The 25,117-nt window shown below is 40.2% G+C and overlaps 1 protein-coding gene across 6 annotated transcripts in view; it reads left to right on the forward strand.

Moving 5' to 3' along the window:
* The window catches only part of NCOA7 (nuclear receptor coactivator 7), a 124,770-nt gene that overhangs the window by 50,997 nt on the left and 48,656 nt on the right, over positions 1 to 25,117 (forward strand). For 5 of the 6 annotated variants that reach the window (XM_087817595.1, XM_016212813.2, XM_087817593.1 and 2 more), the window contains 3 exons: positions 5,520 to 5,740; positions 19,618 to 19,697; positions 23,187 to 23,294. In XM_087817595.1, coding sequence (XP_087673721.1) covers positions 5,520 to 5,740; positions 19,618 to 19,697; positions 23,187 to 23,294 — 409 coding nt within the window. Of the gene's footprint in view, positions 1 to 5,519; positions 5,741 to 16,961; positions 17,102 to 19,617; positions 19,698 to 23,186; positions 23,295 to 25,117 lie in introns of those variants that run through there. The other variant, XM_087817594.1, reaches the window with a different exon arrangement.

A 25,117-nucleotide genomic window follows, 5' to 3' on the forward strand; every position in this document is an offset into this window, starting at 1 on the left:
TACCATTCACTGTCTCCAGGTATCCCATTAATCAGAGTGTTGGGTATGTATGTCCTGGGTAGTTTCATTTATGGCCCATAAGTCCTGGATGAACTGTAAGTCCTGAACCCTATTTGAGGTTTCTTCACTGGCAACATAGGGGCGTTGTGTGGGGAGTGGCACAGCCGAGTCGAACCAAATTTAAGAAATTTCTGGATAAGTGGCTGAATCCCCTCAAGTGCCTTCTTCCTCAAGGGATATTGCTTTCTGTGGGGAACCTTTGCTCCTGGTTTCAGTTCAGTCTTAACTGGTAAAGCCCGTTTTGCCCTCCCCGGTTCTCCTTGAGCCCATACGGATGGTGGTTGTACCCGAGCCTCCATTTCAGCTGGCATTGGGTCAGGCTCTGGCTTACCTTGATCTTGTACAAGAAATTACCAGACATACTCCCGCGGGACCTGTAGATGGAGCCGTTGCTCATCTGGGAGAAAGGGGATCTGGGCCTGGAGCTTAGATAGTAGTAGGTCCTGCCCTAGAACACGAATGGGGCCCTCCGGGATGTACAGAAATTTGCAAGTGAGACTTGAATCACCTATAGTACATTCTAACGGGTTCAAAAAGGCTTGCTGTTCTGGTGATCCAGAGATTCCAGTCACCGCCACTGTTTGAGATGAAGGTTTAAGTTAGAGGGACATTCAGGGCAGAATAGGTGGCTCCCATGTCAGTCAGAAAAATCTATTTTTTGTCCCCCCACTATTAGTTTTTCCTGAGGCTCCTGGAGGAGTTTAGCCACTGACTGCCTGCAGAAGCGGCTGAGCCTCTGGGCCCTCCCTGTCGGTCCTCATCAAGATTAATTTCCTTGTTTAACTTCATAGTGGGCACCTTTTGCCCTTGTGTTTTTGGCCCTTACTCTTGCAGCATGCACACTGATCGGGGCCTAAGGTGCTCCTTCTTTCTTTCCCTGTTCTTTTGGCTCTCCAGGCCTTTGGTTTCCAGTTTGTCCCAAAAAGACAGATGCCATCTGGGTCTTTTTACTTTCCCTGTTACAATAGACCTTAAAAGCAATGTCAACTAGTTGGGGAGGATTCATTCCAGATGCCCCTTCATCTTTCTGTAGCTTTTTCCTAATATCTGGACCACTTGGGCAAATAAAAGTCCAGTTCACCATGCGAACATTCTCTGGTGCCAGGGGGTCTATGTCCATATATTTGTGGTAGGCCTGATAGATTCATTCCTGAAAAGCAGAGGGGTCCTTGTCCATTTTTTGCTGGACTGCTTGTACCATATTCAAGCTCTTCTGTTTGGGGACCCCTCTCCTGAGCCCCTTTTATAATACATCTTAGATAGTACTTGAGCCAGGGCAATCCCCTGTCATTAGGATCCCAGCTGGGTTTGACTAATGGAACATGGGCCGGATCTTCCCGATGGAGCTGGTGTGCTCCCTCTCCAGCTTTGTCATTAACTAATTTCATCTTATTCCCAGTTAAAAGGATGTTAAACAGAGCCTGGATATTGGCCCAACTGGGATTATAAGTAGCAAAAATAGGAACAGTCAGGTCCATGACTTTGGTGGGATCATCCCGATAAGAGGGATTAGAATTCTTCCAATTAGGCAAACCCGAGGTAGAGAAGGAGGTGTGGGCCCATCGACTCCTGCTGGTTGTCCAGTTCCAGGGGCTCCTACTGGTTAATGGTAGAGTGGAAGTCGCCCTGCCAGGGAGGTAGCTTTATCCCCTCCAAACTGAGTGCCTTGCCTCATCCTTGAGGGAGACGGGGCAACTTCCATCTGAGAGCCCAGGGTAGGGGGAAGCCCCTTGGTTCTTGGAGCACTCAGAGAGGGTGCCTCTTGGGTAGACTGCAAGGCAGCCTCTTCCTGCTCTTGCTCATCCCTGACCCTCTCTTCTTGATTCTTACTTTTTGGTCCTACCAGTACTGTATTTTTGCTCTGAACCATTAACTTAGTCCCTTCCTTGTTTTCATCAGAATCATAATTATGTAGTGACATAAAAGCCTGCACATATGGTAGCCCTCCTCACTTTCCTGGTCTTTAACAAAACCATTCCAGTTGTAATATGGTATGGTAATTCAAAGACCCATTCAACGGCCACCTCTCTCCAGAACCTAAAATATACAGAGGCCAAACAGTATTAGAGTAAAATACCATTTTCCTTTTTGTCATAGGTGGATATGCGGAAGTCGCCCAATCTGACAGGATTAGTCCCAGTGGGCTGTCCTTTGGGACTGAACCACGTGCACCCATTTTCCAAGCAAGTTAAACCAGATAAACAATAAAGACAACACAGCAACAGACAACAAAAACACTTCTGTATACAATAATTACAGATGCGCACAACAGACAGACAAAGGCTCATCCTTTTGTCTCTACGGCTAGACAGGGTGCCCTGTATCCAGGAGCCAATCGGGCTCAAGAAGAAACCGAACAGAGCAGTGTCTCTATGACCCAGAGCTGGGCTGGTTCAGAGACCAGGCAAGGGCCCTTGAGGCTGCTTGCAGCCTGGACCTGATCAGGCTCAACCCAGGTAGGAGGTGACAGATCCTCCCCTGAGAACGCATGATTCCACTTAAGCGAAAAGGCAGAGGTTGCTGGGGCTGAAGGTGGGGCTCAACAGGAAAATTCCTGGTAGTGCTGCAAGTAAAGAAAAAGCCTCAGTTTCAGCCCCAGAACCCCCTGCCCAGGCAGCCAGCGGGACCACAGGTACTTACCCAGGAAAAAAATCCCGCTCGCCGTCCTGGCAGAGTTGCCAGATTTTGAAACTGGACACGAAAGGGGGTCCAAGGGCTACCTGTCGCTACTGGGCCAATTAGCAGAGACAAGGTTGAATCTTTTATGTGCATTTATTCCAATTGCCGGCAATCGGAGAGAGCAGCAGGTATGATACCTTGAAAAACTGCTCTAACAACTCCCGCCAGCCAGCCAGATATATAGGGGCTGGGAGAAAGGACGCTATGTGCAGGTGACCAGCGCAGCAGGGTGGGGGAGCAGGGTACGTGTTTATCGCTTCCCAGAATCTTCAGGTATGATGTCACAGCCGCCATCCTGTTCCTGGAATTGGAGAACAGACGGCATTCCTGAGGCAGACTCCCGGAGGGGTCGGCATCTGGGCCCAGTGACCGAGTCAAAGTGTTCCTTCTTTTAATCTTGGAAAGAACGGACATGATTTATAATATCTGTGAAATTACTAGTGCCGCACCCTGTTCCCTCCCTGCCCCCATCAAGTACACCCTAGTCCGAAAAGATTAGCTGATTGTAAAATTAGTGAAGTATTAAATTATACCCGATTTTCTGTTAAACAAGTTTGGTTTTGCTGTTCTTTAACATTTTTTTCTGAAATAACAATGTTTGTCTATATGCATTGACAATAGTGGTCTGTGTGGAAAAGGGGGGAAATGAATAAAACAGTGTATCCCATTTTCTTATTTTCAAGTGTGAAAACCAGTCCCTAATGAGATGTCCTCAAGCAGTGCTGCTGTTTATCAAAATATATGCCCTAGATCTAAGTGAGGACAGTGAAATGAGGACATTTAGATCAACGTAAAGTGGAAAAATTCAGAAGATTATAAAGCAACATATCTCAGGCCACAAGAACTAATTTTTGATGTCTCTTTTCTCTCCTCCTAGAGGAATAATTTTTGGAAGTGGGCAGTAAGGTTCATCGGAAGCATGTTTTAATATTTATTTTATTTTCAATTACAGTTTACATTCAATATTATTTTGTATTATTTTCAGTGTACAGCATAGTGGTTAGGCAGTCATGTACTTTACAAAGTGTTCCCCCCAATATTTCCAGTACCCACCTGGCATTATACATAGCTATTACAATATTATTGACTATTCAAGCTTCATTTGATAAGCCAATATATCAGAACAAGATCAGCAGTATCCTTTTGGATACAGAGATCAGTTCTGCTCAGACCTTCGTACGCAACGAGGTGATCTCTGACCTGTATATCTAAGTTACTGTGTATTTATTTCACACTCATACAGAAATCTTGATGAGAGAATCCAAGGATAGAAAATAAAATGTGTATAACTGAATGTAATTCCTTTTTATGAGTCTCCAATTTTGCTTGATTTTTGGTTTTGTTTTTAACAAGTAAACATAAAAAGATAACTAAATTAGAGATGGAGAATATATCCGTCTGTGATTTTTTCCCCTAGCTATCCTTTCTTGTAGGCTGTAATCTCATTTATTAGCCAATGAACGAATAAGAACTTTGCTGCTCCGTGTGCAGTGAATAACAGCCTAGTTGAAATCCTTTGTTAGAATATGAGACCTTTATCTCAAAAGCTGAATTTGTTATATACCTTACCATGCTTAATTCTTATGTTATTGTAGGATTATATTAGGAGACATTTTATTATTTCTGTTTGTGTTATGTGTTCACACATATCTCAGTTGATCCTAACAAAAGACCCGGTTAGATACCGAGGCCTCATCCAGGGGCCTCTCCAGACTGCTAAACTGATTTGTCCAACATCACAGAGCAAAGCAGCATAAAATCAAACCTTAGCTCCTATATTATCCTACACTTATTTTTCTCCTCAAATATTTCCTTAACCGTGTCCAACATCAAATGGTATAGATGCTCAGGAGAACAAAGGAAATAGATGTGTGTAAGAGAAAGCTGACTGTGCCAACATAGAAAGAGGGAAAAGATCCTAATTAATAAATATTTACATATGAGCAGACTGCCACATAGAGTAGAAGGTAAGACTTGTGTTCTTTACATCTGGTAAGGTAAAAACATTCGTAAGGACTAGTAAGTATAGAGTGACATATCAGTTAATTAGAGTGATACATCAGTTGGAACAATTTTGTGTTCTTGAATTTCAGTGAGTTATAATAAACTTCATCTCTTATACATCTGTGACTTAGGAATATAGGATTGAAAACATCAAATATGCTAACTAATATGTGTAAGCTATTAGTAATCATAATGATGACTATATATTGTCAGTATGACGTTTTTTACCTCAGGTAATGCACCTCTTTCTTTGGTACACTGTCATATATATAAAGGAAAAGAATTCTTAACCCTAAACCTGTGTGCACCCTGCCAAATCTTTATACTCAGCATGGGACCTAATTATAAAGGGTTTGCTTTTACAGATGCACTTGTCCATCAGTTCAAAGGTACCACTGAAAACCAGAAACACTTAAAAAAAAAAAAGTAACATTCCAAGTGTGGCAATATATTTGGGTAATTGTATATCTTAATAAAAAATACTCACCATTTAGTGGCCAATAGAATAATCTAGTTTTTCCTTGGGTCTAGAGCATTTCTCATTAATTTTCTGAGACATTAGTATTAAGGATATTAAACTGAGAAAAGGCCACAATTTAAGAATTTTTAAGTGAACAGGAATGGAAAATATAACAGGAAAATGTAATTAAGAATGATATAAAGGAATTGTTTTCTGTATCAATTAGTTTCTCAAAGCCCAACAGCATGAAATTAATATAAGTTCTCCTAACAAATCATTTCATCAGTGTTTTTGCTTTTTTTCTTCTCATTCCTAGGCTGAAAAAGAAAAAACAAGCCAAACAAAATGCAGAGGCAGCCTCAGCTATAGCTACAAGGACTCATGCTGGAAAAGAAGATGTTAGTACAGTCATTTTAGAACAAGACAAGTGCAACATTTCTGTGGAAGAGGAATATATTACTGATGAGAAAAAAAAGAGAAAAAATAACCAGTTAAAGGAGATCAGACGCACAGAACTAAAGAGATATTATAGTATTGGTGAGTATTGGTGGCGATATTGCAGAATTTTCATTTTAAAAATCTACAGTAATTTTTAAGACTGATTTGTAACTGATCATAATAATAGTAACAGTTTATTAAGCAGCTACTATGTGCCAATGGCTCTTGCTTTCTATACGTAATCTTTTGTAAAGGGATGAAAATGAAATAACGTTGGTGTGCCTTATTCCAAACTTTGTGTTTCTGTCATCTAGCACAGTGCCTAGCAGATAGTGTGTGCTAATAATTTGTCAAACAAATGGGCACTTTCCCTGTATGAGAAATGTTTTTTGTAATATGCATACATAGTCATAAAAATGTTGGTAGAAATGCGTGCACCTTTGGCGTTAGCTAGGCAACAGAAAATAGATGGAGACATGGCCAAGCATCTGTCAGTTTAAAAAAAAAGATAACTTGGGAAGTTTCGTTAGGGGAATCACAGTGTTCAGCAGCTTCTCAGAATAGCCATTGCATCTGAAACTGCATTAGCAAAAGTGGCATATCTAGCATGATGAAAGTGATGATCCTGATTTACTTGGATCATCCATCTCACACCTAAGGCTCCTGTCACATGCAGGCCAGGAGTATGTTCAAAAGAGAATGCAGCCCGGCTGGGCGTGGCTCAGCGGTTGAGCATCAACCTAGGATCTAGGAGATCGCTGTTCGATTCCCGGTCAGGGCACATGCCCGGGTTGCAGGCTTGATTCCCAGTTGGGGGCGTGCAGGAGGCAGCCGATCAATGACTCTCATCATTGATGTTTCTATCTCTCTTTCTCCCTCTCCCTTCCTCTCTCTGAAATCAATAAAGATACCTTAAAAAAAGAAAGAAAGAAAGAAAGAAAGAGAGAGAGAGAGAGAGAGAGAGAGAGAGAGAGAGAGAGAGAGAGAGAGAGAGAGAGAGAGAGAGAGAGAGAAAGAAAGAAAGAAAGAAAGAAAGAAAGAAAGAAAGAAAGGGAAAGAAAGAGAAGAAAGAAAGAAAGAAAGAAAGAGAAAGAAAGAAAGAAAGAAAGAAAGAAAGAAAGAAAGAAAGAAAGAAAGAAAGAAAGAAAAAGAAAGAAAGAAAGAAAGAAAGAAAGAAAGAAAGAAAGAAAGAAAGAAAGAAAGAAAGAAAGAAAGAAAGAAAGAAAGAAAGAAAGAAGAGAATACAAAGAAGGGGAACCATGAGTCAAACAAAACCCGTTGTGGCATACAAGTTACAGTATACTCAAGATGCTAGACTGAGAGAGAGGACTGAGGGGTCTCCGAGAGCCTGTTGCAATACAGTACCTGAAACATGGTCTGAGAGCAGAGACTTATTCCAGGGGGCCTCAAAGTTGGGTCATGTTTAATGCCAAAGTTACCAGGAGACAGGTCTTGTCTCCATGTTTAATGTAACTTTCTTATGGTGCGCACCAAATGGACTGCCTTTGGGTGGTGATAAGTGAGGCTGTGCTGACATTGCTCCAACAGAGGCAGATGAGGTATCTATAGCAAAAAGCGCGTGGGTTCCAGCATTCCAGTGGGCTAATGTGAAATTATACCGTATATTACACAGCTTCGTGAATGCTTTTAATCTCAAGCCATTCAGAATTTTATAAAAAACTGTAACTGCGAACCTATTGAAAGACACTTCTGTGTGATCAGTAAACTTCCTCTTAAACTTTAAAGTGTATATATCCCTTATCTCCAAAAAGAGAAAGAAGATCAAGGAAAGTTTCATTTTACATCTTCATTTGGAGACGATATTACACATTGGACATTTGAAAATGTGTGGTTTTTATAGTTGTGCAGTTTATAATACAGGGTGTAGCAAAAGTAGGTTTATAGTTCGTATGGAAAATAATGCAATAATTAAATAATACTACAAGAATAAACTATTTCATGTACTCACAACTATAAACCTACTTTTGTCCCCCTGTATGAGTTTTGTCCATCCTTACTTCAAATGCTGTTGCTCAAGAGGTATTTTAAAGTGGAGACATTTAGCTCTGTGGGTTTCCCTGAAGGAGGCTGATAGTCCTACCCGATGAGGTTTCTTTTTAGTGGTGATACTACACAATTGTGGATGCTGTATTAGGTTGCTTTTTAATGTGATGCCCTCTGTTGCATGTGTAACACTTTGAGTCTGAAACAATACCCTTCACTCTTAACTCTTTCTTAACTTCACAAAGTCAGCTCAGTCATCATTTCTTCCATGAAGCCCTTCCTGCCCCCGTTCAGGTTAAACTTCCCTTCTGTGGATCTACTTACCTGCTTCCCTATTTATGGGCTGTCATGACTCAGACCCTGTATTTTAAACTTTGTGCAGTATCTAAGGCATTATAGGTGTTATTTAAATGTGCATGAGTGGATGAATTAATCTGTAGATGAATGAATACTCTTTTTGATTTGTTTGAATTTTATGGAAATTCTAGATATATGTAGATATATGACAGTACAATAGTTGGGTCAGAAATATCCTGTGATTATATTCAGTAGCAATAAGGAAAGAGATGCCATCATAGCTTTTCATCTGCTCTCAGGAATGGCAGTGATAACAGTGGTTGGAGGCTTGGGCATTTCCATAGGAGAGTCCAGTGCTTAGATGAAACTACTAGGTGGGGCTTTGAGTTCCAGGGTTCCTTGTTCTTTTCGTATCTGACTCTAGCTCACAAGCCCATCTTGGCAGGTTTGCTTGATCTCACAGGGCTGACCTGCATGTTCCCTGGGTTCCTGTCCCAGGATGTTGTTCTGTACCACTAGGTGGAGCGTGAGGCCGCAAGTGAATGGTAATCCCAGTTCTAGTTCACCGCTTTGGGTGGCTCTAGTCTGAGGAGAAGTCACTAAAATGGGAGGCTCTTGTCTGTCACACTAAGGATTGGGACTTTATCCCTTGGGGGAACTCCATCAACTCTTTGTTTTGAGATGACAAATCTAAGGATAATGGGTGGAAGTGAGCTGACCAGGCTGTGGGAGACTGGGTCAGATGAGATAGGCACCCGGGAGAGACATTTTTCTCTTAGAAACATTAGTATTTGGTGTGTGAGGGAGAAAAAGAACAGTCAAGAATTTTCAGACGAGAAAACTCAGGAAGGAGGAAAAGAAGATGTATTTGTTAAGAGATGTTTTTGAGGTTCCAAGTGGATTAATCTGGAGGAGCCTAGATTTCAGGGGAAAGGTGTGGAAATTGCTCCTTACAGATATGAAGTCAATCAATAAGTGTGAACAAGTCATCCAGGTAACACACAGAGAGAAGAAACAAGAAGTTCATGGATGACAAATGATAATAAATTTATAGGAAAACAAACTAGAAGGATCTATAGCAATATGTTGATAATTGTTTTCCCTGGGTATAGAAGTTGCAAGAGATTTGGTTTTCTACATTTTTTGTTGCATAGTACACATTTTATAGTTAGTTTTAATATTAATCAAAAAACATAGAGAACTGAATAATATAATGGAATAAGCTTAAGGGCTTTGCCGAAAGAACATTAGGTAAATGTAAAGTTCTGTAATCATTATAAAAGAAAATACTTTCTGTAGCTATCTGCTTCCACATCTATAACATTACCTACCTGATCTAAGGAAGCATACTTTGACAAAATAATATTTTTACTTTTTACATTAGGTTTATCTGTGCCTCATATAAGCCTTGGCCAATAAATTCATTGCCATTTCCTGGCACTTTGAAGGATAGAAGAGTTAAGATACTGATAAACGATGTTATGGAAAGATGGTGTCACTAGAATTGCCTTATTGTAACAAAATAGTGCTGATTCTAAAAATTTATCACCAACTGGCTATGAATCAGAGGTTGCCACACACCCCTCCTTGAGTTCAGTTAATTTGCTGGAATGGTTCATACAGCTCAGAGAAACATGTTACTAGGTCACTGGTAAAGGGAACAGCCACATGGAAGAGATGCATAGGGCAAGGTACACAGAGCTTTCGTGCCCTCTCCAAGCTGTCACTCGCCCCACATCTCCAGGTGTTTACCAACCTGGAAGCTCTCTGAACCTCAACCTCTTGGTTTTTATGGAGGCTTCAAACACAGTCATGATTGATTAAATCTTTGGCCATTGGAGATTGAGTCACCCTCTAGCCCCTTTCCTCTCCCTGGAAGTCAGGAGTTGGGACTTGGAAGTTCAGCAGTCTAATCACAGTGGTTCCATCGGCCACCAGCTGCCATCTCTAGGTACTTTCTAAAGGTCACATCATTAACATGACAAAGGACAGCTTTATTTTCAACACTCAGGAAATTCCAAGGGTCTTAGGAGCTGTGAGTCAGAAATTGTGGATAAAAACCAAATATGTATTTATTATGAATCACAAAATCGCAATTTCCTGTCATTTACTTACAGAAAGCCAAAGCTATGTTATTTTGAAAAGTTAATTCCCAAACTTATAAGTAGGTCAGGCTGTTACAGGCAGCTCAGAGACCCTAGAAAAGCTGTTAGAGGACAGCCCAGTGAGTCGGAAGGAGAGAGCTATCCCCTCCTCTGTTCTTGTTTTCTCGTACAAATGAAATTAAATGAATGACCTTGATTGTGTTGTGATAAAGCCAATTTATTAAAGCAAGCAAATTTATTAAAGAAGCAAGGTAAGTGAATATATTTCATCCAGCCCAGAGCGCAGGTCAGCTTTCTCGGAGAGTCTGGAGAAAGTGAGAGCTGTGGGGATTTGAGGAGTTATATACCCTTCTGTCTATAGTTTTCAAAATTCCTCTCCTGAATATCTTGGTACAGATTAATTCTCAAGGTCCCATTTTACTTTGTTGCGGCCTTCACAGAATTTATGAGAAGTACCTGGCAATTTTATCTTGCCAAGCCTTGAGACTGCTGGTTTCTCTGTTTAGGGAATAAAAATAATAATAATAAAACTGTCTTTTTTCTTTTTTCCTTTCCCCTACCACCCCTCCTTTCTGCTGTCCTTAGCAGTTCTAGGGTGATTTACACTATGTATTCTTTGCTTACATTGAGATTCCTGCTCTTCTCCCCCTTCCCTTCCCCCTCCTTTTCTGCATTTTTTGATTAGTTAGGAGAGGGATATTAGCCATTTGCTCTAAAGTGTCCTTGGCTGGGAAGATAAAGGGCTTGCAATTTATAAACTGGCTGCAAATTGCCCACACTGTTTGGCCTTGTTTAATCATCATCTCTCAGTTTCCCTATTCTACTTACCCTGGAATTTTTCTAGTTTTTCATTGTCCTATAGCAAAGCCACAGACATATAATAGTATTGCTCTTCTATTTAAAAATATTGATCATTCTGGTACTTGAGAGCTCTAATCACAGAATACAGGATTAAAATGGACTCATGTGGCAAGAGAATATCAATAATCCACTTAGTATATTTTTTAATCAAGTAGAATATAAAGACTTGAGGGAGTTGGGTATAAAATAAATTGAAATTATTAGGATAGAAGTAATTAGGCATGTGCTTCTTGGGGCCACCAAAGAAGTCAGAGTAATGTTTATGTGAAGTCCTACCATGAAAACCTAGGTGGTAACTGGGACAAGTCTGGTGAGTCCCCCCCCACAATGTACAGAAATGTTGCAGAAAGAATGCAGATGATAAGAGAGAAGAAGTCAGATATGGGAGGCTTGAGTGAAGAGTCTACAAATCAAAGGAGTTTTTGGTGAACAAATCAAAGCAGTGGGAATGGGAGAAGCAATCAGTGTAAGAAGCAAGCTGCCATGAGCCGACACCCATACCCGGCTTTACAAATCAAAAGAGCTCACGTTGCATTTAGACTGAATTAAGGGGGGAATTCAGCACTTAGATAAATGGCAACAAATGTTTACAGGTCATGGATAAAGGGTTAAAAAAATATATCTTACCTACAAAGGAGCAAAGAAGCCCTTTTGAATGAGCTGTGAGACTGGGAAAGAGAGTAGGGAAAAAAGAGGAGAAGCAGTGTCAGGGCTGAGGGAGAGGGGAAAGATCCTGGTTTGCATGGGTGTCTCCTGCGGGCTGGATGCTTTATTTCATTATTTAATTTACTACTCATCCTGGTGTCCTGCAGGTAGTAGTAGCCTATTTGACACATGAAAAAACCTAGAAGCCCAGTGACTCAGGAACGTGTCACTGCAGATCAGCGTGAGGCAGAGACTCAAGCCCAGCTCTCTGGCACTGAAGTCCCACGGGGACCTCGTACATTATGCTTTCTCAGTATCAACACAGAGAAAAATAAGGCAAAAGTTAAATAAAATTGTAGTGTCTTCTCCACTGCCCCAAGAACATTGGTGTTTCTTCGGAGGAAAAAGATGACCCTACGAGGAGTTTCATTTCCCCTGAGCTGTGATTTAAATGATGATAAGGTTGACGTTTCTCTCCAGGCTTAACTACTTGGCCTGCTCATATATGTTGCTACATTTAAAACTCTCATTGGTTTGATACTAATATAAGTCAGAGTCTTCTAGAACAGCTGAAATAGTCTGTTTCTTCAGATACAGAGTGAGAAGAGTTTCATTTATTTTACAAATGCTGGAGGGCCTGCTCAGTGCTGAGGGCGTTACTAGGCTCTGAGGTAACGCAATCCCAGAGAGACCACTCCCTGCCCTTCTCGAATTCAAGATTTTTCTTCTGTGTGACTCGTTTTAGTCACTGTGTTGCCTGTGATGTGCTTGAAGGAAGGAAAATCTGCTGTGTGTTTCCTTTTGAGTCTAGAGATGATAAAACGTGGAGTTCCTGTTGAGTACAGAGTTAACTCCTCTCCACATCCCCGCCCTCTCCACACTCAGGAGATTAAGGCTCCTCAGGATACACTTTTAAAAAATTTATTGTAACAGTTTGTGATTCTGATATTCCAGAAGTTATCCTAAAATGCTAAATAATAACATCGAATATTTTAATCTCAGATTCAGGCCAGTAATTTGAAATGTGTTTGTCACCCATAAAGAAAACGATGTTTCTTTAGGCAAATACAAGCCCAATATTTTCTTCAGACATTAATGACTTTATTTTTTACTATTAAATTTTAAATCCATCTGTGTTGTTTTAAGAGTGGTCTAGATTTTTCTCCAAATCTTAACAATGTTTACCCATCATTTAATAATAATCCTTAAGTTTCCTGAGCCCTTAGGTCTCGCACTGCGGAGTGCTTTACTTGAAAAGAATTGTCTTATGTAATCCTTACAGTATTTCTTTGGGAGTCCAGTTGGCATCCCCATTTTACACACTGGGAAACTGTCTTTGAGTAAGTAAATATTCTTGTCCAGTGTCACTCAGTGAGTCAGGGGCAGACCAGGACTCTTCATTTAGTCTGTCTGAAGCCAGAGTCTCCCCTCTAATATGAAGCAACATGACATTTATGGGGAAAGCCAGTCTTTTCGTTCTGGTTTATAAACGCATCTTTATTTTACACTAAATTTCTTCAGTTCTATTTTTAGTTATTTTACCCCAATGTTTTAATTGCTATGCCTCTATCATGTGTTTTAGCACCCATAGAGTGTTCCTACCCTTATTTCTCTTTCAAAAATAATTTCGGAGCCCAGCCTGCGTGGCTCAGTGGTTGAGTGGTGACCTAGGAACCAGGAGGTCACAGTTCGATTCCTTGTCAGGACACATGCCTGGGTTTTGGGCTCAATCCCCAGTAGGGGGACTGTAGGAGGCAGCTGACTCTCTCTCATCATTGATGTTTCTATCTCTCTCTCCCTCTCCCTTCCTCTCTCTGAAATCAATAAAAACATTTTTCAAAAAATTTTTGGATACTTTTATATATTTATGTTTCTAGATAAACCTGGTTACCAATTTGGCATATTTCCCTTCTCCAATTTTTTTTAAATTTGGATTTAAGTTGCATTTAATTTAAGCATTAATTTGAAGAGAAACTGAAATATTTATAAAAAATGAGATATCCTATTTAGGAACATTATATGTACTTCCCTTTATTCAGGCTTCGATTTATGTACTTTAGTAAACCTTTTAAATTTTCTCTCTCTATATATAAATCGTGCTATATTTATTCCTAGGTATTTTCTAGTTTGATAACACTATCCTGGGACTTATTCAAGTACATGTCCATCATAAGTATAAAAGATTATTATATCTAGCCATCTTACTGGACAGTGTTATTTCTGGATTTTTTATGATGTTGGTTCTTTAGACAATTCACCTACTAATAATCAAATTTTCATTTCATTATTTAAAACTCCTTTATCTGTTGCTTTGATTAAAAATTCTAGTAAACAAAATTAAGTATAAACCATGATAGTAGGAAGTATTGTATTTATATTGGTTAGTATTTTACTTTTAATATTTGCTTTTGGTTTCTGATATAAGGGCTCATCTCAGTTTAGACAGGTATGCTTTAGGAGAGTTTAGAATAGTACTTAATTTCTAAAGATACCATTGATGAACAAGTGGCCACCTAGAGTACAGAGTTCTGCCCAGGTGTTGCCTTGCCCTGCTGCGAAAGCTGGCCTCCAATGAGTGGCAGGGATTCCCTCTTAATGCTTGGGGTTTCCAAACTGTTTCCATTATGTTTATAGTGTTTCTGTTTTCATCTTCCCTACAGAATTTATTTTTACAACCTTAAATACTTGTGGTTTAGCCTTGCATCACATTATGATTAGCCTCTTTGTTGTCATTTGGTGGAGTGGAAGATATTATGCCCAGAAGCCTTAAGAGCTTTGCTGGAATTGCTCTCAGGCACTTGTCTTCCACAGAACTACGGGAATGAAAGGACTGGGGTGGAGCTGGTGCCGTCCCTGTGGGTATCCCTCCCACTGCACACCCTGCAGTCTGTCTTTGTAAAGCTGGGTAGGGGCTTCACTAGGGCCTTCATTCAAGCTGCATTTAGGCAATTAATGAGCTACTGCACCCCTGGAAGTGACATCATGAAGTCTTTCAGCTTTCACTTTTATGGGAAATACTTTTGATATACACCCTTTAGGGTTCCATTACTTTTTCAGAAGCATATTTCTAAGGAATATCAAAGAGTAAAAATTCATCATCATGTTAAGGAAGTTCATGTCTATTCTTGAACTTCTATTCTTGTAATGGGTTTTTAATTTTGTTTTTAAAAATATTATAATGCCTGTTTAATCCCATCAGATGCTTTTTTGGCATGTATCAAAGTGATCAGATATGATACATGCCTTTAAAGAGTTTATAATCATGTGTCATATAACAGTGGTACCTCGGTTTTCTAATGCAATCCTTTCCAGAAGACCGTTCAAGTTCTGAAACGTTCAAAAACTGAGGGATCAACGGCCCCCAGCTGGGCCTCAGGATCTTGCCCTCAGTGGAAGCCGCGTGGCATGTTTGACTTCAGAGGCATGTTCGAAAATCTAAGCATTTACCTCCGGGTTTATGGTGTTCGTAAACTGAAATGTTCATCAACGGAGACGTTTGAAAACCGGGGTACCGCTGTAATGTTGTATCGCTCTGTGTTTCTGGAATAAAACCTTTTGGGTTTATCGTTTATAATTCTTTTAATACCTTAATCTATCCAAATTGCTATTAACTTATGTTGATAACATCATCGTTAGTAGTAATAGCATTCGTTAAGCACTTATTCGTTAAGCCTGTGCCAGGCTCTGAGATAAACACTCTGTCCCTCATGTCATTGAATCTTTTGAACATTATGAGATAGTTGTTCATTTCACAGGTAAGGGAGCGGAGGCACAAGATTTTAAGTAACTTACATCACACAACTGTGAGAATGTGTTAGGGCTGCTAGTTGAACCCAACTCGTTTGACCCCCAAATCAAATTGTAATCAGAATGATGGTTGGTGACATAAAGGAGATGGCACATGACCTGATTTTATGGTTAATGTCACCAAACTGTCATAGCCAGGTGCATCAGATCCTAGTATAGGGATATGCCTGTCATTGGAAACAGATTCTCCTGTTTATAAATCAGGGTGTCTCCTTCTTAGAAAGACCTAGAGAGTTAGACAGTTTTTGCCTCTTTGACTGTCCCTCATTTGGATGCTGTGGAAACCATCTTCTCTTGAGACAAGGTATTGAGGGCCTTGTGCTCTCAGCCTGGTGTACCCCAATCAGATGGTCTTATGGTAGAGATGGCTAATGCAAAAAGGGGTTACACCCACACCAAGTAAATGTAAGGCCAGTGCAGAATTGGTCCTTATATCATTTGAAAACCTGACAATTTTCAAAGTTTGTGCTTGTTCCCATAATTGATAACAGAAAGAAAAGCTACATACTGTCTTTTCTGTCCTTCCTATATCTGTGCAGAGATTATAGAATCAAGATCAAGGACTTCAGTGTCTCTTGTTTTTGTTTTCAAGTACGGAATGAATAATGTCCATTGTCCTGACTTCACACAGTCCCCAGCGGTTGGTGACAGGAGACAGATGCTTGGGTTTGAATGACTTTAGTATTGTTTCATTCTTGCCAGTTTTTCTCAGAACCAGAACTTCTAACCAGTGCTGCATTCCTTAACACCCCTGGCCCCCACCCTGGTACATGGACCCTCACACCCATGAGCACTGCTTGAATCCTCAAAAATTCCCTCTTTGATCTGAACCGTCCTTGTCTTCCCATGCACTTGTTGTCCCTCTGTGGTAGGCAGCAGAATGCCACCCTCCCCCACCAAAAGATACACATGTCCTAATTCCTAAAACCTGTTATGTTCCACAGCGAAGGCAAATGGATGTAGATGGAATTGAGGTTGCTAATAAGCTCGCCTTAAGGAAAGCATCTGGATTATCCAGGTGTGCTCAGTGTAAACAGGGGTCCTTCAAAATGAAAGAGGGCTGCAGGAGAGCAAGAACTAGAGAAATGTCTGCGTGACAGGACTTGGCTTGGCGTCGCTGGGTTTGCAAATGAAGGAAGGCATGTTGAGCCAAGGAAAGGAGCCTACGTCTAGGAGTTGGAAAAGGAAACCGATCTTTCCCTAGAGCCTCTAGAAGGAGCTGCCTGTCGACACCGTGATCTTAGCCCATTGACACCCATGTTAGATTTGGAACCTACGGAACTATGAGATAATAAATTTGTGTTTATTTTTCACTTTGAGGCCACTAAATTTGTGCTAAGTCATTACACTAGCAGTGGGAAACTTACACGTCATGCCATTCTCTTCACTCCAGCATCTGTGCCCCTCGCTCACCACTGCGTTAGCTGCAGCTGCCCTGCCTGCACGTCCTACACCCCACAAGTTAGCCATTACAACAGGGAATTTCATTTTTTTATTCTCACCCAAGGATGTTTTTTCATTGCTTTTCAGAGAGAGTGGAAGGAAGAGAGAGAGACAGAGACAGAGAAACATCAATGTGAGAGACACATCAATCGGTTGCCTCCCACATGTGCCCCCACCAGGGCCAGGGATCGAGCCTGCAACCGAGTCATGTGCTTTTGACCGGAATCAAACCTGAGACCCTTCAGTCCACGGGCGGACACTCTAACCATGGAGCCAAACCAGCGAGGGCTGCAGCAGGGTATTTGCTTATTCCTTGCATGGTTTGTCACCCTGAGGTTGAGACCCCACCCCTGGGTGAACCCTATTTTGCTTCTTATTGCTTCTTTCAATATCACACTATTGAAACCTTATTTTTGCCATAGTAACTCTTCCAAATTATACAACCCCTTAAGCACCCCCAATCCTGTCTTCACCCCATTACATTTTAGTGAATGACCTTATCTTTACTGATAGATTTAACATTATCAGTCTTTACATCCCTACACTTTGACCTCAGGAACTCTCTGTGACCTCCCAGTTATCTATTTCCAGGTTTCTATCTCTCATCCTCCGTGCATTTGACAGTGTCAAAACAACCCTCCTTTAACTTTTTCCCTGGCCTCTGTGACATTACACTTAATTTCCTATCCTTTGTAACCTCACCCAAGACTTCACAGATCACCACTGCACAGGATTACTTCACATCCAGCCTTCATGCCCCTCCAGGTCCCCAGCATACACCTGAACATCAAGTTCTTTTAGCTCCAATGCACAGAGAAAGAGAAGTCTTCTTCCAGGAAACTTCTACCTAGGACACAGATGCAGGAGCCGAGAGCCGTGTGTTCTTGGCCGTCTTCTGGGATTGAAAGGGATGAGGCAGGACTTGTGGTCAGGGCATCAAATCCACCTGGCTTGAGTTTCCCCCATTTCAACCCCCCCTCCATAATTTATGAGAAATGAAACAGACTGCGTTAAAGGGCCTATATTTCATTTCTCTAGGGTATTTGTCAATTTTGTAAGAGTTACTTCCTTGTTGGACTGGGAAAAACTGGCTCTAAAGACTTTTCAGAGGTGTGGCGGGTAGACGGTTCAGTTGCTCAGCTGTGAAGGGCTTCCGAGGGGCACCGGGCCAGCTTCCCTCTCTCACAGTAGATACTTCTGCATAATTTGCTTCAGGTTCCCGCAAGCAGGGGGAGGGTCAGGATTTGAGTAGGTATGAAGGGCCTGAGGGGGCCTGAAGCTGGAAGTGGAGGTGTCCATGTCATTGGGGGAGATAGTTCCATCCTGGGGGATGGTCATGGGTCCACTATGTCCATCCTGGGGTTGGTCATGGGTCCACGTGAATTAATCCCATGCGAATTAACTACTTTCATGTTGTTGTGTAACCTTCCAGTTCTCATCCAGTACACCCATATTTTATGTCGGTGATTGGCATGGTGGGGTGTGGGACCTCAGTTGTAGGGGGCTAAGTTAATCACACTTCTCAGTTCATACCATGTTGTCCCTGGTCGAACTGGGCTCCTTATTATTTATTCATTAATTCCCTTTTATTCTCATTCCCAGATCCCGTTTCTCTCTCCACACCACACCATTCTCTTGTGTTCAGTGTGCATAGACTTTCATTTGGATATGACCTTGAAAAATGTGTATAGTTGTTGTGTGTGCATCTTCTTCTGTACATCTTACTCTGTTCCTCTTGATGTAAACACGTTCAGTGTATACTTCTGGCTTGTTGTGTCTAATTATTGCCTAGAATTCTAGAGCATATCCACCACATTTTCTTACCCTCCAGCTCCTCATGCCACAGAAGACGCTGGTGTGCGCACCCTCAAGCAGGTCACTGTATGGTATACATAAAGTGTATCCCTCCTGGGAGAGGATACATCTGGGAGTTAGAATGCTGAGCCATACAGGTGACATATACTTGATTTGCTGGAATAGCTGTACCAGTTTATATTCCTAGTAGTAGTTCATATCTCTGTGAACACTAGAATTATCCAGCTTTCTGATTTTTTGCCATGCTAATAGGTGTAAAATATCTTAATTTGCATTTTTTCTCATCACATACAAGTTAGAGCATCTTTTCATAGTTAATTCTATTTTATATTTTTTTCACTTAAATTTTTATTCATTGTATATGTTTCTCTGGTTTTCAGTACCTGGGTTGATCATGTTAAGATGTATTTAATCCTACATTTAGGTTAAATCATATGCAGCTGACAGGTTGGCCACGTTTGATCTATAAAAACAGCAAAATCTGTGATCCAACTTAATATATTATTGGACAGATAGATCTTTCCGAGTTTTCATATTATAAATAATGTTGCAGTAACAATATACTGTGACATGTAGCATTTTTCTCCTTTTGAATATTTCTTTAGGATAAATTCCTATGGGAAGGAATGTCAAAGAATGGACATTTTTATGGCTATTGTTACATGTTGACAGATCACTTTCTAGAAGGGTTGTACTTATTTACATTATGCGTCAGTCTGCATTATCATTACTCTTCCTTCATCTTTAGATATTATCATTTAGACTATTACTTTAATAACATTACCTTAGTATTTGTATTATTTTATTGCAGTTAATAATTTATGAAAGTGTTCATGGACGAATAGTATGTAGAAGTGTGGTCTGTTTGCACCCTTAGTCCATTTTATTTTGTTGTCTTTTTTAATAGGCAGTTTGAAAGTGGGTTCTAGTACACTGTCGATTACCCTGTGCTCAATTGCCAAAATTAAATTATTCATTTACACACATTTTATTCTTCAGATGACAATCAAAACAAAACACATGATAAAAAAGAGAAGAAGATGGTGGTTCAGAAGCCCCACGGGACTGTGGAATACACTGTAAGTATAAATAGGAAGTTGATTTTCTGTTAATATTACTAGATTCACGTAATGTCTCCCGGAACACATGCTGCCCTTAGCTGCGTTCCTCTTATGTACCCAGTAAGCATTGCGGCTTCCTAAGACCTGTTCTGAGTCACTCTTCTCTCCATGTTTTCTCCCTGGGCAATCTCATCTACACCTGTGACTTGAATTACCTACAATAAGCCAGTGACAGCCAGTTTTAGGTCTCCATCCCAGACATGCTACCTGAGTTCCAGAATTATAGATTCAGTTAACTTCTCAACATATCTACTTAGACCTTCATGCTTAGTCTTTTTTAAAGCAGCAATGGCTCCATCATCCATACCTTTCTACATCCAGAACCTTAGCCTCAACATTTTCCCATTACTCTCCATGTTCATTCTTACCTTTTATAATCATCCAGCAAGTCCAGGCCAGATCTCTCTTCATTTTATTCCCTCATAGAATCATGTTCCTTTACATAATTTATCTCAGTTTGATATTATTGATTCACTAGTGTGATTATTATTTTAATGTCTGTCGTGTGCCTTCATTCATACATCCCTGGGTAGAAGCTAGACCCATTTTTGGCCACCATTGTATTGCGGGTTCTTGCAGGGTGCAGAGCTCCGTGTTGTTGAACCAATAGCTGAACAATGCTGTGCGTCTGTTCATCACTGTGCCTCTATGTTATGTGGCAGATGCTCATTGCTCTCACTGCACCATGAGCTCCTGGAAGCCAGGAACTCTTCTGTTTCTCTTAGGCCTGGTGTAATGTGGGCCACTGAGTTATAGATGTGTTTTAATTCACATTGAAATAGCATTGTCGAGGAGTGTGCTGACATCTAAGAAGAAATTAAGTGCTGTTGCCATCGCCTGGTTGTGTTTTCATCATGCGTGTTTACTTTCCACTGATTAGTTGTATGCATGCCAGGCTCTATCTAAGGCAAGCAGCGGGACCAGATCCCTTCCTGGTGGTTCTTTGGGAGTGGTCCATCTTCTCCAAGCCTCCAGAGAGTCACAGTGAAGAGCCCTGGCACAGGCATTTTCTGCTCAGTGCTCTGAACATCTCTAAACATCTTGCTGTGGTTTATAGGCCTAGCCCTTTCCAGAAAGGATTTGGGGTGATTATATAGCTGACATTACCACTATGATTACACTATATAGTTGGTCCCACAACACCTTGCACAGTGCTTTACTTCATAGCAGGTACTCAAAGAATGTTGGCATATTTGTCATTAATAACAATAGTCTAAAGCAGTCTGTGCATCCACAGGCCCCTCCAAAGAAATGAGAAGTATTGTTTGCTAGGATGCTTCACATAGCACACACTAAGCAGTGAAGTGAGAGCCCAAATAAACTCCAAATTAATTCATATCAGCAGGTGGTTAAATTAGAAATGCAGAAACACCCATCTGTTTGATTTATGTTATGGATATTAGTGTTACTTGGCAAGTTGTTTTGTCTGTTTTATTGGAATTAAAAAGTGATTCATAACTTCGTGTTTAGAGAACCATGCTAGCTCTTACCATATTGCTTATATTGCTCCTGACCTGAAGATATTCAAGCATTCTGATAAGTTTCAAACAGTTAATGGTAATAAGAATGCCTTCCACGGTCTGTGACTTGGTTCTCTATAAATGTCTTATCCTTATGTCATAACCCTAGATTGTTAAAGTTTTTCCTTTCCTTAAGTTTAACTCCATGTACACAGTATTTTCTGTAAGTTTTTTCATAAAAATATGAAGTGAATTTATCGATTGCTTCCCATAAAGTAAGTTCTGTCGAGCAGAAATTATGATTATCTCTATATGGTGAATGAAAAAAAAGACCCAGAGAGGTTAAGCAAATAACCCGAGGTCACACAGCTAGCAAGTGGAAGATCTGGAATTCAGATCCAACAGTCTGGGTTCTAGTCTGTATTCGCAATCTGTGTCTTGTACTGACTCTAAATTCTAACATTCCCTGGATTTGAATATACAGGGGTGAGCAAAAGTAGGTTTACAATTGTCAAACAAACAAATAATACAATAAATAATAACACAAGAATAAACTCTGTTTCATGTACTCACAACTATAAGCCTACTTTTTCCCACCCTATATTATGTAAATATCTAATATTGGAAAAATATGTATATTTAAACTTTTTTCTTTTTTTTAATATTTATTGATTTCAGAGAGAGGAAAGGAGAGGGAGAGAGAGAGATAGAAACATCAATGATGAGAGAGTCATTGATTGAGCCCGCAACCCGGGCATGTGCCCTGACCGGGAATTGAACCCCAATCACCAGGATTGTAGGTCGACGCTCAACTGCTGAGCCATGCCTGGCTGGGCCTTTTTTTCATTTTTAGTAAAGATAATTTTGCTCAGGGTAGAGGTTAGAGCTTATATTGTTTTCAATGATTTTAAAAAATATGTATTTATATCCTAACTTTTTCTAGGAATGCTTTAAAGTAATTTTAGTATAACCCGTAACTATGAGTTTGATTAGCCTGAGATAGTTCATCTAGTTGGCAGTGGTGAGTTTAATTCTTTTCACCAGTTCACAGTCTCCTGCAGTCATCTCACATCTCCACCTAATTCAAGGCTCACCTGGTGGAGACAGTTCTGCTTATAGGGACAGCCACCAGTCTTGACCTAGGGCTGTAGGTGGGAACTTCTCAGTGACATTCATCAATGTAACCTCCCACTAACAAGATCCATCCAGTGATCCTGGATAGGGAGTCTATCCTGGGATATTGACCTGACCAGAGGCAGCCGACTTCTTTTTTAGGATAGAGCTCTTGTACTGTGAAGTTTCACATCTTCTCACTGCCCTTTTATTCCTAGTCTCCCTCTGTTAGAGAGAAAAGAACAACACGTATCACTAGTTTTATAGATTTGTAGAATAACGCTGATTTGTCTCACTATAGGAAGTTGTCATTTTTAATGACAGTGAACAATCACTGGTGGCTAACCTAGTTTTCTTTCAGCTTTTGACTCTGTTCATTATCATTCATCAAATATCTGAGTACCTTTTACTTGTCAGGCACTGTGGAGGAAAATGGCCATTAACAGGTCACCATCCAGTAGCCTATAGTACAGTGAAGAGACAGGCAAGTAGACAGAAAAAAGCAAAGAGAAAGTAAGTGGTCCTATTCCCCCTGTGGGTGGTACTGTGTGTATGTTCTATTTCTTTTCTTCTTACAGTTTTGTATTCTATCTCATGGACCTCTGCTCCATATACCAAAGTTGTGCCAAAGTAAGTTTAGAAATCTATTAGTGAACAGTACAATTGAAGATAAGGGAGCCCAGAAATGCATAACATTGAAAACTTTTTTCCTTAGGAATTGAAAATGTATTCACTCTTTTTCATAATACATCTAGATGTATGTATTAGTTTTTATTCATTCTTATCATAAATAGATTCATGTCAGTCAAAAGGAAGTTTTTGTTCTGTTCTGTTTTGCTTTATATATTGAATCTTGTTTGTTGGACTATTCTAGGCTGGAAGCCAGGACACCCTAAACTCCATAGCACTGAAGTTCAACATCACTCCCAATAAATTAGTGGAACTGAATAAACTTTTCACACATACTATTGTTCCGGGCCAGGTAATGATTTTCTTGTTGAATATTACTTTAGAAATTTTACATTTATGTATTATTGCCATTTTTAATGCCTCACTGTTAGTGTCACAGGATTATCATTAATGATAATGTGCATTGGTTCAGTCTTTCCTCTCCTTTAGGTCCAAGAATTCTGAAAGCACCTAGTACTTATGAACTGTTCAGAGATGAATGTTTTGCAAATGATTAACACAGTTTACTTAACTATTACTAGCTTATATTGTAATGTTTTCTAGAGCCTCAAGAAAAGTTAAATCACTGTGACTTTTTCCTATAGAATATCACATAGATATTCTTAGGATATTTAATTAAGAATTGCAAGTTTTAGTTTAGTCCACTCCTGGGGTATATTATGGCAATCATTTTATTTTAAATTAGGCATAATTTTTTGTCATTCTTGTTTCCATTTGATACCATTTTGACAAAAATAGTCTATTAAGCCAAAGACAGAGACATTCAGCAGGACCATCAAGAAAAGGCCACAGAGACTTTTTTTTCAGAATTTTAGTACTCTCTTTGTTAAACTGAATGAAATTGACAAAGTAGACAATTATACCACTATTGATTAATCCAGCAAAATTTTTTTAGTATTTTCTACATGATAAGACATTCTTGTATTTCTATTTGAAAACTACGTTTAGACAATAAATGTAAGTGACCCAGTCATTGGCGGATCTGAGCTGAGGTCAGGTGTTCAGTCCCATCCATAGAGCTGCTTGGTTGCTATGAGCACATTCTGGTTTCATTGCATCCTCCTGCATCTGCATTTTGCCCACCCCTGTACTTGTTCTTCCACAATTCCTGGCATCTGCGTTATTTAATTCTTTCAGGACAGATACTGCTACTTTTAAGTATAACTTCATTCAGGCAATGGTGATATTGTTCTTTGCAATTTTTTCAAGGGAAGCACTTGAAGCCAACAGGCCATAGTTGGCCAGTTTGTACTGTTGTGCTTTTGGCATTTATGTCCTTGTCAAAAGGAGAAATTAGAATACTGCTAGGACCAGGTAGCTGAGGGGAAATATACATTAAAGCTTTTTAAAAATTAATAAATTTTCATCCCTAGGAAAATTAATGGAGTATTGCTGCATAATGCTTGCATTATTATGATTTATAAGAATGACCAAAGTATATTTCTCATATATACAGGGCTGGGCAAAAGTAGGTTTACAGTTGTGAGTACATAGAATGAGTTTATTCTTGTATTATTTATTAATTAATTATTGCATTATTTTTAATTATTATTGTTAACCTACTTTTGCCCACCCCTGTACTTGTTCTTCCACAATTCCTGGCTCACAGCTCCTGAAATGCTTGGAATTTTCCATGTGCTTAGAGTGATAAAGTTGCCTTTTGTTTTGCGAATCAGGTCACTTTTGGAAAGCACCTAGGGATGGCAGCTGGTTGCTAGGAGACAGCCATGTTATTAGAGGGTTGGAACTTTCCGTGGGTTGTTCCCCCCACATCCCCAGGCCAGCACCTCTCCAAGGAGGTGAGAGGTGCTGACGATTGAATCACCAAGGGCCAGTGATCTAGCCAATCATGAATGACTGCATAATGAAGCCTCCGTAAAAAGCCAAGATGACAGGCTTAGGAGAGCTTCCAGGTTGGTGAATATGTGGAGATTCAGGGAGAGTGGTGAGCCTGTAGAGGGCATCGGAGCCCCCTGCTCTTTTCCCATCCCTTGCCCTATGCATGTCTTTCATGTGGCTGTTCCTGAGTTGTATCCTTTGACAATAAGCCAGTGACCTAGTAAGTAACATGTTTCTCTGAGTTCTGTGAGCTGTTCTAGCAAATTAAGCGAACCC

Source organism: Miniopterus natalensis, chromosome 5, assembly GCF_054644295.1.
Source record: "Miniopterus natalensis isolate mMinNat1 chromosome 5, mMinNat1.hap1, whole genome shotgun sequence".
Classification (NCBI taxonomy): Eukaryota; Metazoa; Chordata; class Mammalia; order Chiroptera; family Miniopteridae; genus Miniopterus; species Miniopterus natalensis.